The following is a 16,509-nucleotide window of genomic DNA, read 5'->3' on the forward strand; positions in this document are numbered from 1 at the left end:
CATGGATGTCAGGCATCATCATTGACTTACTTTGGCCAATGAGATATGAACAGAAGTGATGCACATCACTTTCAAATTAATGCTCTAAAAGTCTATGTGATATTCTACCATCTATTCCTTCCCCTTTGCCAACAAAGAAATCATTCCAAGAAACATTTTGGCAAATATCTGAATAGGGTCTGCTTCTTCAGCCTGGGTCTCAGAATGATGATGATGTGGAACAGAGATGTAGGAGATCCAAGATGATTTGTAGTAGACATGGGACATAAGCAAGAAATATACCTTTGTGTTTATAAGACCCAACATATTTGGGTTGTTTCTTATGGTTAAGAGCCAGGCAGACTTAGGTTTGAATTTCAGCTGTGCAACCTTAGCTAAATGACTTAACCTTTCTAAGCCTCAGTTTTCTCATTTGTGATGTGGGAATGATAATGACAAGGACCTCTTTGGATTGTTGAGATGATTAAGTATGAAAACACAAGTAAATTGCTTAGCAGAATACTTACAAAATAATAAATGCTAGCTATTGTTATTGTAAAATAGATTTAGGGCTCAGAGTGTGTGTGAGAGGGAGAACAATTATGAAGCATGACAATTGATCATAAATCTTATAACATTTCTTTCTTAAAAAATAACAGTCCATAGTTTATGGCTTTGTATTAGGCAGAATAATGGCCTCCAAAGATGTCCAAATGCTAATTCACAGAACCTGTCACTGTGTTACCTCACAAGCAACAGGGACTTTACAAATGTGATAAAGTTAAGGATTTTTCGATGAGGAGGACATCCTGGACTATCCAGGTGGGTATAATCCCAAGGGTCCTAGTAAGTGAAAGAGGGAAGGAGGAGAGCCCGAGTGAGAGAAGATGTGGTGAAGGTAATAGAATGAGGGATGATATAATCGCTGGCTGGAAGAGCCATGAAGACAGCTTGAGGAAGATGGGGAGTCATCCAGGGAATGAGTTCTTTCTTGTCTTCCATCAGGAACACAGCCCTGCTCACTCCTTGATTATACTCCAGGATAATCAAATTTGACTTCTAGCCCCAGGACTGTCAATTAATAAATTTACATTGTTTAAAGCCACTAAACTTGTGGTGATTTGTTTAGCAGCAATGGGAAACTGGTTCGTGCCCTAGTTCCCTTTTCTTCTATTTCAGCATTGCTGCTTCTCTTTGGCAAACAACCTCATTTTTTCTGAGTTAAAAATCAGAAAGGCTTGGGTTAGCTTTCTTTAGATCCTGGTTTGTGCCAACTCACAAATTAGTTCCCTCCCTGCGGCCACTCTTTCCTGCCCCACATCCTGCACAATCCCACCCTATTCCATTTCTACAAAACAATCTCAAAAACATAAAAGGAATTACCTGTTTAAATTTTGAAATGACATTTTATTTTGTTAACCATGTGTAATTTGGGGGGGAGGTGTTTGTCCCATTCTTTTCCAGTCACTACTGAATGATAAAATCAAGGCCAGAAACTGAGGTTTAGATAAACTTGAATTATGCCAGCATGATTCTTAACACGACCTTTTCCAAAAACCTCTTCTAGCAAATGAATTCTTTCATCATTCAGAAAATGTCATGTAAACACTCTTAATGGAGACAGAGTTCATTTACTGTTGTAATACATGGGCATATGGCAGCCATTTTTAAAACATCACTGCTTGCTGAAATCTGGTTTGATTATAAGCCAGAATAATTAATTGTTGTTGCTCTCTTCTTTCAGGTACTTTTGTTTTACCTTATAATTGGTTTGAGGATGGAAGGTAAGAGACAGGAGGGGTATTGTCATCTCCTCCCCGGAGGCACTTGTCATATTTTAACTCTCCTCTGTATGATGAGAACACCCAGGGACTTCAGGCTTCTCTAATATTTGTAAGTCTCCTGCAGAAGGTGTTCAGTGTCCACCCATGTCCAGGGCCGTCCCTGCTACGATGGAGTTGGTTTCCTATACCACTCCTGTAATGGGACACTGAAGCTCAGAGGTAAGAGAAGCATCATAGCAGGAAGCACAAATCTCCTGGTCTCTTGAACTATATAGGTCAAACATTGAATCACAGACTGATAAATATCCTCTCTCTGTTCTAAGTAAAATCATAATTCTGTGTTCAAACAACTTGTTTTGTTTATTTTCTCCTAATAAAATAGGGTTGAGCATGGGAGAAGCACTATCTATAAGTCTAAGTTCCAGGAAATTATGTTTTATTTTTCCTTTCACTTGGCCTTGTATTTCTAGGTCTTCTTCCCCACAATCATTTTAGAGCTGAGAGCTGGAGGCTCCCTCTTCTCAGAGCTTTTCTGTTTCTGAGAAGTTGTCTTGTGTCTCCCACTCATCTGCAAAATCTGTAAAATCTTGGTCTGAGCAGTAAACTCAGTATTGTGTTATATTTTTACTATCTCATTTAAATCCAGATTCTGTAGTGGAAACTCTTACAAATTTACTGCCACGTAATTCACTTTTATTCAATATTTTGTCTAAATATGGTTATACCCATTTTTAGTTAGACATCGTATGAATTAGTACTGAATCATGCCCGAGACCAGATGGAGCTTGCTTTTTCTGAGGAAGACAAAGCATTAGGTTTGCTTGTCTTAGTTATGAAAAATGCCAGCTTGAGTAATTACCTGGCTGGTGTCCTAATTGTCTTAATCTGTGAATCACAAAGGCCATATGGCCCACCTGATCAATTATATAGGTATTGATTAAGTTGGGGAGGAAAGAAATATCCAAAGAGGCACAGTTAGTCACTCAATCTGCCATTTATGTTAGGAGTAGCTTAGTTGCTGTGTAAAGATTTGCAGATGCAGCTGCTGAGGGTGGTAAGCAGCACACTGCTTGGAACTGGTCTTGAAAAGACTTCATAGAGTAGGGAGGAAAAATGTTTGTGCAGCCTGCATTTTCCATGGTAAAATATCAGAGGCAACATGAACCGCTGTGTATGGAAAAAAACAAAACCCTCATTAAAAAAAGTGATGATCTTTGAGGTTTAATATGAAAAAGGATAGAAATATTGCTTGTCAAGGGTATTCCTTTCTTTTAAAAGCTGCCCCTCAGATGGCTTGCTTGCTTTAACCTCAAGGTAGTGCCCCACCATGACTCTATTGTACTACCTGTTTTCAAAAGCTTCTCTGGAGCGACGGCACAAAAACCTCTCTTCTTTGGGGGAATGGAAATATGTTGAAGACATTTGTTCATGATTTCTCTTAAAAATCCAGTTTTTAAGAAATAAGGGTGTGGAACAGGTTACAAAGTGAAGCCTCTGAGCCAAACTATTTTATTTGGCTTTTGTAAGATTTTAGAAAGTGAGACATTTCACAGAAAGACTTGGATTTCTCCATGGCAACAATCAGCTGGAATTGAGTGACAACTGTCAAACTGAGATGGGGCATAAGTAGTCCCCCTCCCTGTTTCTCCATCATGGCCTGGGCCTGACCTGGCCCTGTACCTGAACCCTCACCCTGACAACAACTTCTGACACTATGGAGAAACAGTCACTGTAAGAGGCAAATGAAGTTGAACTCCTCCTGGGGACTCAGTCTGAATGTGAATGGTATAGACGCTGAAGTTGGAAAACCCTTTTTAGAGAAAGAAAATTCATTTCTCAGAATGCATCATTTTGTGGGGAGAGCAAAGAAGGGAAAGTGAGGAGAGACAGAAGAGGAAGAAGGAATGGCAAGGAGGACATGACTCTCTCTACCCCTCTGGCAGCAGAGGCAGAATGAAATCCCTCATGTGATGTTGCCTACTGCACATGATTCCCTGGGTTGTAGGCTCTTGTCAGGGAGAATAATGTCGATGGAGGAAGGCAGTGTCTGCAGAGGCTGACTTGGAAATATATGTGTGCCCTCTCCTCTAAATTCTACAAACTGTTTCCTTGGATTAAGTCATTCTAGCTTTAGACTGGAACCACCACGGAACTGTTTTTACCAAGCAGCTCTCTGTCCTGCTCACCAGTCTGTAAGATGAGTGCCATAGGACATGGTGACAGGGCTGGATTTGGTGTCAGGATACCACTGGGAATTTCAATTAAAATATTCCTTTCTAGATTTAGTATTACAAATATATTTATTTTCTCTAAGAACTTATTTTTCCCATAATATTACAAGAATTACAAATGTTACCTCACATTGATTTCTCTACTTGTACTAGAGGATAAAGGATCAGAGTCAAATCCCTGGCCTGTCTCTAGCAAGTTATATCAGCACAATGGAATGGAATGCATATTTCATTCTGGTTTGTTTATTCTGGATAGTCCAGCCCTTAATTTTTAAAAAATCTTTTAATTTGTTCTAATTAGTAATATATGACAGTAGAAAGCATTTATACATTTTGATAAAACATACATAAAGGGAGCATAGTCTCTCATTTTTCTGATTGTACATATTATAGGATCACATTGGTCATGCAGTCATGAGGTAATAATGTCTGTTTCACTCTACTGTCCTTCCTAACTCTATACCCCTTCCTTCACTCCACTCTACCTAATATAAAGTAATTCTATTCTTCCCTAGCCACCCCCTTATTGTGAATTAGCATCAGCATATCAGAGAAAACATTTGGCCTTTGGTTTTTTGGGTTTGGCTCATTTCGCTTAGGATGATATTCTTCAACTCCATTCATTTACCAGCAAATGCCAAACTTCATTCTTCTCTAAAGCTGAGTAATAAATACTCCATTGTATGTATATATATACATATTGTATGTATGTATATATATACATATCACATTTTATTTATCTATTCATCTGTTTAAAGGCACCTAGGTTGGTTCCATAGTTTAGCTACTGTGAATTGAGTTGCTATAAACATTGATGTGCCTGCATCACTGTATTATGCTGAAGTTGGAAAGACCCCCCATACTCCTGGACAGGTAGAATTAATATTGTCAAAATGGCCATACTACCAAAAGCATTATACAAATTTAATGCAATTCCTATTACAATCCCAATGAAATTCTTCATAGAACCAGAAAAAGCAATCATGTAATTCACTTGGAAAAATAAGAGACCCAGAACAGCCAAAGCAATCCTTAGCAAGAAAAGTGAAGCAGGAGGCATCATAATACCAGACATCAAACTATACTATTTTTTTTCTTGACTATTAATTTTAAGTGCTTTGTAAAATGTCATATTGCTACCAGGTATTATACAAATACAGAATGAATGACCAAAGTGGGCATTCCAGAAGTCAAGGATTATCTTTAGTTAAATTAGCCTCAGTAAAATAAAATGGAACAACGAAACCCCATGCTTATGGGTACCAGTTGATTACAAAACATTAGAACATTGTAACCCCAAGATGCTTGCCCTTTAGTTTAAGAGTCAACATAGTTTTAACTTTGTTCATTCTTCCCATGTCCTCAATGTTCTAGTTCCATGACAATTGATAACTTGCTTGAATAAGAAGTCTGGGATCTTCTAATTGGTTCTCTCATCATTACTGTTTCTGGGATGGTATCTTAGATGTTCTGGGTTATCTGAGAGGATTCATTCTCCACTCCAATGCCAGGATCCTAACTCCATGCTTGTCCTGCCTTGTCACTCCTCATAGCAGTATGTCTGCATCCTATACTCTCACCACATATGATCCACGTAGGATCTTAAGAGTATATGAGGCAGAAGTGACTCCAGTTTCAGTTTTTCATGTTACCCTTTCAATGACTTTTCCTGCTACAATCCAAGATTCATATCCAGGTCCCAGTGTAATTTTTTCCTCCCATTAATTTTTCAAGTGAAAATTTTGCAACTACAACTTTTTTTTTCTTCTAGTATATTTCTGTACTATTGAGGTGTCAGAGTTGGGGAAGAAAAGAGGAGTAAAGATGTTAAGGGTGTCTCTATGTGTACGCATAATAGAAAATATAAAATTTAGGGGTATGATATCAACAAACATTCCTGAGCAGCATAAAAAGAGATAGTAGGGAAGAAGAAGAAGACCTGTATTCTATAGTTTGCTGCACTATACAACATGTGGTGTATTGACTGAGAACAATTTCTGGTTGGTCTGGAAGTTGATGAGGGTTGTTTGATGTAGTGATGTCGTTGGAGGTAATTCAGGGAGAAGGTGCTGTATAGTTAACATATAAGGCTGAACGTTCAGCCTTTGTAACACATGGAACTTTTGAGCTGGTTGGAGGAAAGGCTGGCATTGGTAATCCAACTGGAAAAGAATTCAAAAATTTGATAAATTATTAAATTATGTGTTAAAAATAACCATAACCTACAGTTCTAAATTTAATCCATAGTCAATAAATGGAAGACTTTCTTGGAGTGCACTGGTTGTTTGTTTCCAGAATTCCTCCCTAAGCAGTAGCAAAAATGCTTATATTTGCAGTCTCATGGATTTCTTGACTTCTGTCATCATATGCCACATTTTTACAGAGTTTTCTTGAAATTATTTCTGCTATTTTATAAAATATCAATATGTCTTGTCTCCTAAAGAGTTTTAAAGTAACGCATCTCTTAAGTTTCATTAGCTTCAGGGTTGCTTGGTTAAATCCATTAGATACTGGGTGTGGTCTAGGTAATATCATTGTAGTGAGTATGAATTTTCATAGTTTCAACAAATTATATAACTCAGGTGAATTTAAACTTGATAATTCAAGATACTTGGTAACTTAATATTCTCGTTTCTTTTAGATAAACACATAACTAGTTAATTAGCATGTTCTCTGTTTTATTCCTCCATCTCCCTTAAAGGGTTATCTGTTCTGCCATTGACGAAAGTGTCTTGTGTGTTTAATCTTTTGTCTTTACTGGTCTCTGCTGAGATCTAACTGACTCTGAAAGTCTTTGGAATCTGCTCTACTTCCACTGTTGTCCACCGATGAGGTATGTCCCCCATAGTTTCTGGTCACCAAGTCCTTTACTCTGCATCTTCTGTGCCTGTATTGCAAGGTCCAGTTGGACTCACCACTTGCTCTTAGCTAACTTTTGTGATTCTCTTAGTAAGCATGGGGAATATATAGCTGCTCTTCCACTCCATACTAGGGTCAGGAGAGATTGGGAGTAGGATGCAATGAGCATGGGAAAGGCAATTTAAGACTGTCCCTTATTAACGCTTACCTGCATGAACTTTTATATTATCCTGGCTGCCTTCTGAGAGGATTTCTTTGTCTAAATTCCAATTTTCAAGTTGGGAAATAATACCCCCAGTCTCATACTCTATTTTATCAAGTAAGGGTGGGCTCCACCAATTCCCTGGGGGTTTGGACCCCTGGAAAGGGTTATTGTGAGAATCTCTTTCTCAAAATCCTATACCATGTATCCAATCTCTGAATATTCTCCAAGCTCCTTAAACCCATTCCAGAAAAGGTTCTTATCTCCTCTGTGTGGGGTGGACAAATAGCTCATGTTCCATTCACATGCTTTTCTTTTTCTATAGTTTATGTTACAAACTCTATGTGCATAGTGCCCCAGGATGATTTACCTTTGAAAAATTATATATATATATATATATAAAATTTATATATATATATTTATTTATATATATATTTATATATATATATATTTCTTTCTTCTCTTTTATCTTTCAATGCTATTATATCTTTCCCTCTCAAATGCCTGATTTGGAATTTTGACTTACTGAATTTTGCTTGCTGGGTTCTTCAGTATTTTCCTTTTTTCTAGGACAAAAGCCTAGCCTAAAGGTATATACATATATTTTTAATGGTGAAGATGTTGCAGGGTAAAAAGAAAATGCCGAGAAGAAAGAATACGTCTGGCAATATTTAAAAAATATTCTATAGCTACTTGTATGATAGGAACTAAAATGTTGCAGGTGACAATTTACTTTTGGGGGAAACTGGAAAGAAGTTAGGCATATTTTTCAAGATATTAAGCTCAAACAGCCTGGAAATGCACCACAAGAGGAAGGTTTTTCTCTCTGTCCTTTCTTGGTTTTGAAAGTATTCCATGGCACTGCCTTCTTTTCCATGCCCTTTCATAATCTGCAAGGGCTGGTTGGCAACATCCCACAGAGCAAGCAATGTTCACTGCCATCTAATGGACTCAGACTGTCTCCTTGGGGAAGAAGAGAAAAGCCCTCTGGCTAAAAGTGTCAAGTGTGGGATCCTAAAGCTCTGCAGGAGAAACTGTGGGGCGTGTTGTTCCCTTGGCTGGGGAAGAGCATGGATGACTGGAATGTCCTTTCCCCAGCTTGTTAATTTCTATGATTTGAGGAAAACAAAAGGAAGAGAGGCTTTCAGAGAAAAAAAGTGAAGATGGGTTATTCTAACATTTTGAAAAGTGTTTTTATGAAGTTTTGATGAGTATTTGCTAATAATAAAATATCATCACATTAAAAAGATGCTTACATCAAATTAATGCTTAAATATTGGGAACATATTAAAGCATCCCCAGATCTCTAAGTTCATGACAGTGAACATGTGTTTCTATTATACTGTTCACAGAATGCTTATGACAAATGCAGCACAAGTAGAGATGCTTTTTCTCATGGGCTGTTGAAAGTAAACTCCTTATGTTGAATACTGCCACGCCAAGTATAGTACATGCCCAACAGATAAATGAATCATGACTGATCAATGTAGGATATAAATGTATATGTATATATGTGAATATAAATTTTGAAAATTAAAAATTATGTTTACCTACTAGAGAGTAAAAGAGCAATCAAAGTACCAGAGTAATTAATCTCGCTAGCCATACTTTTCCACTGTGGAGTAGTGGTTGAGATCATGGTGCTGGAGTGGGAACGCCTGGGTGAAAACCAGTTACTAGCTGTGTGACCCTGGGGAAGTTTCTGGACCATTTTGTATAGCAGTAACCTCATCTCCAAGATGGGGGCAATAATTGCACCTGACCCCTGGGATGGTTATAGAGATTGAATGAGTTAAGACATGGCACCCTATAAAGTACAAATAAAAGTGAACTTTCATTATAATTAGTAGTATGTTCAAGGCTCCATGCTAGGTATGCTGAGGGATGAGAGTAAAAAAGACACACAGACCCTACCTTTATACAGTTTACTATCTAATCAGGATCCTATGCTGCATTCCCACATTAAGTTATTAATTATATTATATTAATAACTGGAAAGAAAACCAACCACTCAGTTCAGCAGCATAGACCAGACTTTTAAGTACAAAAGTCATAGGGACTGGGTGACCTGGTTGAGAGAAGTATTTTTGTAAAAGGTGTTAGTCCTATACTTCTTTCCTTTCACTAGATGCTTATCTCTTTGACCATGAAGAAAAAAGGCTCAAGGCAGATTACATAATAAATGCTGTTTGTAGTGGGCTGGCAGCTGTTCATCCTGCAGTGGTTTAGCCATGGGTGAGCTTTAAATGACACAGGTGCTGATGCTGGATTAAGGCTCTTGACAAGAGATCAGTTGAGCTGAGAGTAATCTGAGAAGTGGGCCAACCAGTCAATGCCATTTATGGAGGAATGGTGGATGCTGCAGTTGTTTTTTGGATTTTTCTGAGATTTATGGAGAATTCCAGACTATGATTCTCCAGTGTAAGAGGTAATTCTGCACAATGACTAGTGCAAAATAGTGCATGTCTAACTGCTGAATAAATGGGACAGCTAACAAGTGCTCCAAGAGATCAAGGACAGAATGGTTTGGGGTGATTATGAAAGGCCTTAGAAAAAGTGATTAGGAAAGGGTCTTCAACAGCAATGTAAGGTGATCCTTGGACTATATTAGTACCTTTCAAGTCAAATGTTAGTTCTCCCAACATAATTTTTAAATTTGTCATTCTAGATTTTCACCTATAGACTACCCTTAAATGGCACTCTATAACCAAAGATAATTTTCTAACTATCTTGTGAATTTAATACATTTCCATGGGTTGATATGAGAATACAGACTTCAACTACAACATTGTTTCTGAGGGGTAAAGGATGTATTCTGAATGTACAGGATGAGGGGTAAAGGATGTATCAGACAATCGATTTACAAACCCATTTTTGAAGACTCTGCTTTAATTAATTCTTTCATTCAACAGTTATTTTCTAAGTGCTTTTGCTGTATCAGACACTATTTTAAGGCACTGAGGACATATCAATGAACAAAACAAAGATCACTTCCCTCAAAGAGTTGAAATTCTGGAGGGAAGATAAACAAGAAGCATAAAAAAAATTGGTATAGTGTGTTGGATGATAATGAGTGCTATGGAATAAAGAATAGAGCAGAGTAAAAGAGAGAGGAGTGGGTGGTAATTTTAAGCAGATGACCACCAAGAAGGTGACATTTAAGACAATTATGAAGGGAGCTGGCCAAGATTACTAACCACATTTGAGGGAAGAGCATTTAAAGCAAAAGGAAGAGCCAGTACAAAGGTCCTGAGGCAGGAGCTTATATAGTAAGTTTGAAGAAAAGCAAGGAGACCAGTGTAGTTGGAAGGGGTGGGAGAGAGAAGAGATCAGAGAGGCAGCTTGTGTAGCGGTGGTGAGAGGACCTGCCAGAGCACGCAGAGCCTTGCAGGCTATAGCATGGTTTTGGAAAAAGCTAGAGATCACTTGTATTGGGCAAGCTAAAAGCAGGGTTGCCTGTATCAAAAACCATTCTTCTTCTTCCCTGTCTTCTACACTTAAAACTTTAATTAAAATCACCTGTACCTTATTAAAATTCACATTCTGATTTAATAGATATGGGGTAGGGCCTGAGAGTCTGCATCCTTAAAAAGCTTCCAGATGATGCCAGGCTGCTTGCTGGTCCATAAAAATACTTTGAATAATGAACATAAAGTTCTGGGAGTACTGAACTCCCAGAGTACTAACTCTCCATTAGCTGTCTGCAAGTTTTTTTTTTTTTTTTTAGTTCCCTTTGAACCTGAAAGGATCACCTCACAAGGTTTCTGTCCATACTTTAATACCAGTCATGGCTTCCCTCACTATTCACCGGCCTATCACCTGGCTAGGAAGAGCACGGTCTCGGGCTGCCTCTGAAACATATGGCAGATTGTTTGGCTGCTTTCATGTAGGGTATTAAAAGTCTCTAGGGCTCTTCCATGCTACCATAAAAGCTCTGATTCTGCACCTCAATCTAGAAAACCCTGCTGTGTTTCTTGGATGATCATTTCACTCTTTAGCCACACTTGTGTCTCACTCCAATTACTCCAGGACCTCAGACTCCTGGCCTTCTGTTCCGGTTGGTTCTATACCTTGAGTGATAGATCTGCTCTGTAAACTAGGCCTGAGGTTCCTTAAGGACTTTGGAAATGTCCTCTGGGAGAAAAGGCACTCCACTAACTCTTTGTCAACAAGCTAGGCTGATATTCCTAAGAACCAGTATGCAATTGACAACTACAAGCCTGGAAGGACTATTTGTAAGTAAAAAGCACAGAAGATGGAGTCACCCTTCTGTCTCTGACCGTGTAATCTCAGGAATGCTTGTGGGCATCCCTGAACTGGTGTTTTCTCATCAGGAAAATGGGAATAACAGTACTTCTCTCATTAATACAGATAATGTATCTAAGGCATTTGGTCAACCGCCTGGCACATACGACAATCACGAAATACTAGTTGCTATAATTTTCTAAATCACTCTGAGGCCTGGTATTATTTGGAACCCACCTCAAGTTCCCTGGAGTTAAGATATCAGAGTAAGTCTCTCAGCAGAGGCGTACACGGTGAGACATGGAGGTCAATAGCAGTTTCATCATGATGGGTGTCACAAGAGAGAACTGCAGGGGCAGAAGGTGTTCAGAAAATAGACGATGGGGCCAGGACGAGATGGCTGCCTTCGGGAGTCTCATATAGGAGGGACAGATGTGTTACTATGAGACCCTGGGGCGGGTCAATGGGAAGAGATGAAAGGGCATCACACCCCGGGCCAACGTCGGTGGAAACCTAGCAACGAGAGCGAGTTGGACTGAGTGGGGAGTGAGTGTGTGAGCCCGGGAGCTCGTGCGCAGCCGCGGCGGCGGAGCCAATCACTGGGCGCAGCGGGTACTCGCGCGACGGTACAGTCGTGCAGTCGTGACGTCGGCGGTTGCCATGGAGAGGCGCGCTCGGTAGGGACCGCGAGCTGACGCCAGGGGCCGCAGGGTCAGAGCGTGGCTTTGAAGCCGGGTCCGCTTCCACCATGAGCGGCCGAAGTAGAGGTCGAAAGTCCTCCCGTGCCAAAAGCCGGGGCAAAGGCCGCGCCAAAGCCCGAGTCCGCGCCGTTCCCGACGACGCCCCGCGCGACCCGGACCCTCCACAGTGCCAGAGGCTCGGGGAGGACACCAAGGCGGCACAGGTGCAGGCTGGCGCGGGTTGGGGTGGTCTGGAAACCGCTGCGCCCGCGTCGCCCGCGTCGCCCCCGCAGCCCGGGGAGGAGGCTGCCTGCCGGCTCCCGCTGGACTGTGGCCTCGCGCTCCGCGCCCGAGCTGGGGACCGCGGGCTGGCTGCCACCAGGCCCTGCCCGGGGAAGGCCGCATCTCTCTCAGAGCGCCTGGCAACAGACACTGTCTTCGTGGGAACTGTGGGAACCGTGGGAAGGCCGAAAAATGCCCCCCGCACTGGGAATCGGCGTGGCCCTGCTGGGAAGAAGGCCCCAGAAACCTGTAGCGCCATGGGGAGGGGACCTCAGGCCATAGCTGGTGGGAAGCCAAAGAAAGGGGCGGCTGGGGAATGTACCCCCGTCTCAGTAGTGGAGGAAAAGAAGGTGGTGGAGAAGGATGCAGGGTCAGGCCCCCCGGCGACAGAAGGCAGCATGGATACTCTGGAGAACGTCCAGCTGAAGCTGGAGACCATGAATGCCCAGGCGGACAGGGCCTACCTTAGGCTCTCTCGCAAGTTTGGGCAGCTGCGACTGCACCACCTGGAACGAAGGAACCTTCTCATCCAGAATATCCCGGGCTTTTGGGGGCAAGCTTTTCAGAACCACCCCCAGCTATCATCCTTTTTGAACAACCAAGATAAAGAGGTACTAAGCTACTTGAACAGCTTGGAGGTGGAAGAGCTTGGCCTGGCCAGATTGGGCTACAAAATCAAGTTCTACTTCGGCCGCAACCCCTATTTTCAAAATAAGGTGCTCATCAAAGAATATGGGTGTGGTCCTTCAGGTCAGGTGGTATCTCGGTCTACTCCAATCCAGTGGCTCCCAGGTCACGACCTCCAGTCCCTTAGCCAGGGAAACCCAGAAAACAACCGTAGCTTCTTTGGTTGGTTTTCAAATCACAGCTCTATTGAGTCTGACAAGATTGTTGAGATAATCAACGAGGAACTGTGGCCCAATCCCCTGCAGTACTACCTTATGAGTGAAGGGGCCCGTGGAGAGAAAGGAAAGGAGGGCAGGCCAGGTCCAGCAAAGCAGCCAGTGGAGACCCCTGAGCCTGGGGTAAACCAGTCCAACTGATCCTGCACAAGTCTCCATACTACCTCCTGCTGGACCTGTTCCTGGCTGACTACATGTGTGTTTGGCTCTCTGCCCTCTCTTCATGTTGGCCTCTCTGTACTATAGCCCATTTGGACTTTAGTTGCAAGAATATGGCATTTTTGATCTCGTTCTTTTGCCTCCCCATGGCCTACTTGCTTTTTTACAATGGTGCCACATGCAATGGGATTTCACCCCTGCTGTTTGTTATGTTAAGCACTTATACATCAGCTGTGTGCCGCCTTTCTCTACATTGCCTAGGCCTTGTTCTTGGCTCTGATCTTTCCCACTGTCTTTAACATGGACACTCATGAGTCATCCTCCAGGAAGGCCAGAACAGACTCAGGCTCTGATACTTCACAGCCAGTCATTTGCTGGGCTTCATGTTCATGCTAGCCATGCATGTCGTCAGTGGCAAACTTTTCTGTTGCCACTGCAAAATGAGGCCAGTGTACAAGGCATTGGTCATCAGCCAGAACGTATTGCTCTGTGGGTCTTGGGGCACCAGTCAAGATACTACCTACTTTTATCTCCAGCTCTGGCTTGAGGTCTGTGCTGCCCACCTGCTGAACATCCAGCAGAATGGCATTTGACTGCTAGGCATGGACGAGGTCAAGGGCAAGAAGCAGTATGCCATGTGTTCTCTACCATCATGTCTCTTCTTGCCTCTGGACACATCTCCTGGTGAACCTTCTTCAGGGTCTGGCCAAACTTGGTCACTGTCAGGTCATTGGGTTTTGTCTGGGTTGCATTGGCCCCAATTGACTTCCTGGTCAACAAGAACCTCAAGAACTGCCTGTGGACCCAGGCACCATGCCAGTGCATGAGCCACATATCTGCACTCCCCATACTTCCAGGAACCCTACTGGCTGCCAGACTGATGGGCGGGTTGGTATGTGTGGCCCAGTGCTCACTGTCATCATACTGTGGCTACAGGTGAGGGTGGGGCTACCTTTGTCAAATAGGTACCTTTGTCAGCATTCCTTATCCTCTTTCCTAAAATATCAGAATGCTGGGGAAGAGGAATTTCTTAACTTTCTACTTGACTTCATCTCACATCTTCATGCTTCAGCTTCCTCACCTCCATCTTAACTTCCCTCCAACTCTGTTTCCCCTTTTCTTTCCTCCCTTTTCTACTACTCTCCTCTTTTTTTCTTTTCTCCTCCCTTTCAACCTTCCTTTTCTTAACCTTTCTCCTTTTTTTGTTTCAATAGTACCATATCTCAGAAAACAAAACAAAAACAAGAACAGGTTTTTCTATACACAGTTAGGGAGATAGCTGGGAAGTTGGTGTGCACACTCACATGCTAGACTGAAATAGGGTAGAGGAAACCAGAACACCACTTGGTCTGTGGTCAAATGCTGGTCCTGACCTCCTTGGCTCACTATGCAGTTTTGAAGTTGAAACCCCTTTTATGCCTATTCATCTGCTAGAATTAGAAATCCCAAGGCAGCAGTGTTGCCTACTCTTGCCCTTTTTAAAAAAAATTTTTTTATGTGCATACCCCTTAAGAATCAGGGGCCTTCTGCTGTCCTTTGTGGTAGTCAGTCACCTGGATGCTCAGCACCCAGCTTTTTCACTTTCAGCAGACATGTTCTCTTTGCCTTCAAATCCCATGGGAGTAGGCTTTAAACTCCAGCATGGAGGATCCCAGGTCATGAGTTTGGGCATGGGCAGAATCTGTTCTAGATCTTTAGGTTATTTCAAGTGAATGTGCAAGCTGAACTGAGCCCTTCCTGCCCAGGCTTGTCTGTCCTCTTTCCCCCTCATCCCTGAGGGTGGGAAGTAAGACTAAGTCTATACCTGCTGTCCCCCTAACTTCCCTTACCTTATAGAGGACCTCATCCTAAATTCTGCAGTAGAGTCATTGACTAAAGTTGTAGTGAGAGGATGCTAGGCAGGAAAATCAGCAAAAACGTAGAGTAGGCATGAACTGGTGTAGAGTGGACCTGAAAAAGCAGGAATGGTTTGAGAAACTGCAGGGATTTCTAATTCCTCCCAGTAATGGAGGGAACAGGAGGAACCTTTCTCAGGGTTAGGAAAGAGGAATTAAAAGGGTTGTTGGTAAACAGGTTGCCTAGGCAAGGGTGGGTCCAAAGTTGTGTCCAATCTGTATCTTCATTAGTGTCTTTATTTTTGAACCACAAAAACCAAAACCAATATTAATTTGTGTACTTTTTCTTGGTTTAGATGTGGCCTTGTATATGTGGAAGATGAATGCTATATGCTGCACATTTCACCTCTTAAGTAAAATGTTAACCACTTTTCCTGTTTTTGCCTCATGGCAAAAGTGAAAATAGAGTGGTTCAAATCTGCTTTAAAAAAGAATATTTCCCCCCCCCCGGGCGTGGTGGTGCATGCCTGTAATCCCACTGGCTTGGAAGGCTGCAGCAGCAGGAGGATTGCAAGTTCAAAGCCAGCCTCAGTGAATTTAGCAAGGCCCGAAGCAACTCAGTGAGCCTTTGTCTTTAAATAAAATATAAAAAATGGGCTGGGGATGTGGCTCAGTGATTAAGCCCCTGGTTTCAATCCCCGGTACCAAAAAAATAAAAACAAAAACCCAAGCAACCAAACAATAAACAGTTTTGCTCTTTGTTATGGACATTTTCAGACACAGAGGTGGAGAGGATGGTCCCTGGACCTTATGTGACCATCACTTAGCTACATCCGTTGCCTATTGTGATCAATCTATTTTTGTCTGTAGTTCCTTCTTCCACCTGTATTGTTTATTGAAAGTCCAAGGCACCATGCCAGTGTAACCAGGACTACTTTGGGAGATTGGGACTCTGGTAGTGATAGTTGTGGGGTGTGCTATCATTATCACAACAAGTCTGTTTTTTTGCTTTTAGTATTAATGAAATCCCAGAAATGGGCCTCAGAAATGAGTCTTCAGAATTAACAGGGGATCTGAAAAAGAGATGAAGGGATGCTTTGCATCCACAGAAGGATAATTCTAAAACTCTTTCAAAGACTCCAGTATAAGGTACTTACTTGAGATCCTTTGCCATGATATCAATCTTTCTTGTTTATTTGTTCTTTTCCCTGTGTAACTTGGAGATTTGTGCAACTCTTAGGATTGTTATTGGCTTATCCTGGTCTCATAATTCTGGTCTTGGAAATGTAATTTGGAAATTGTTGCTGTGTTCTGTGAAAATAACCTCCCCAAAGTAATCACTCACTGGTTG

At 41.8% G+C, this 16,509-nt stretch overlaps 1 protein-coding gene across 1 annotated transcript; it reads left to right on the forward strand.

The window, feature by feature from the left end:
• Window positions 1–11,991: 11,991 nt before the first annotated feature.
• Tspyl5 (TSPY like 5) lies at window positions 11,992–15,761 on the forward strand. Its single transcript, XM_047519873.1, has one exon. It carries the CDS (start codon window positions 12,049–12,051, stop codon window positions 13,303–13,305), a length of 1,257 nt encoding a protein of 418 aa, XP_047375829.1. The 5' UTR covers window positions 11,992–12,048; the 3' UTR covers window positions 13,306–15,761.
• The last annotated feature ends 748 nt before the right edge of the window (window positions 15,762–16,509 follow it).

The sequence above is a fragment of the Sciurus carolinensis genome, chromosome 1, assembly GCF_902686445.1.
Source record: "Sciurus carolinensis chromosome 1, mSciCar1.2, whole genome shotgun sequence".
Lineage (NCBI taxonomy): Eukaryota > Metazoa > Chordata > Mammalia > Rodentia > Sciuridae > Sciurus > Sciurus carolinensis.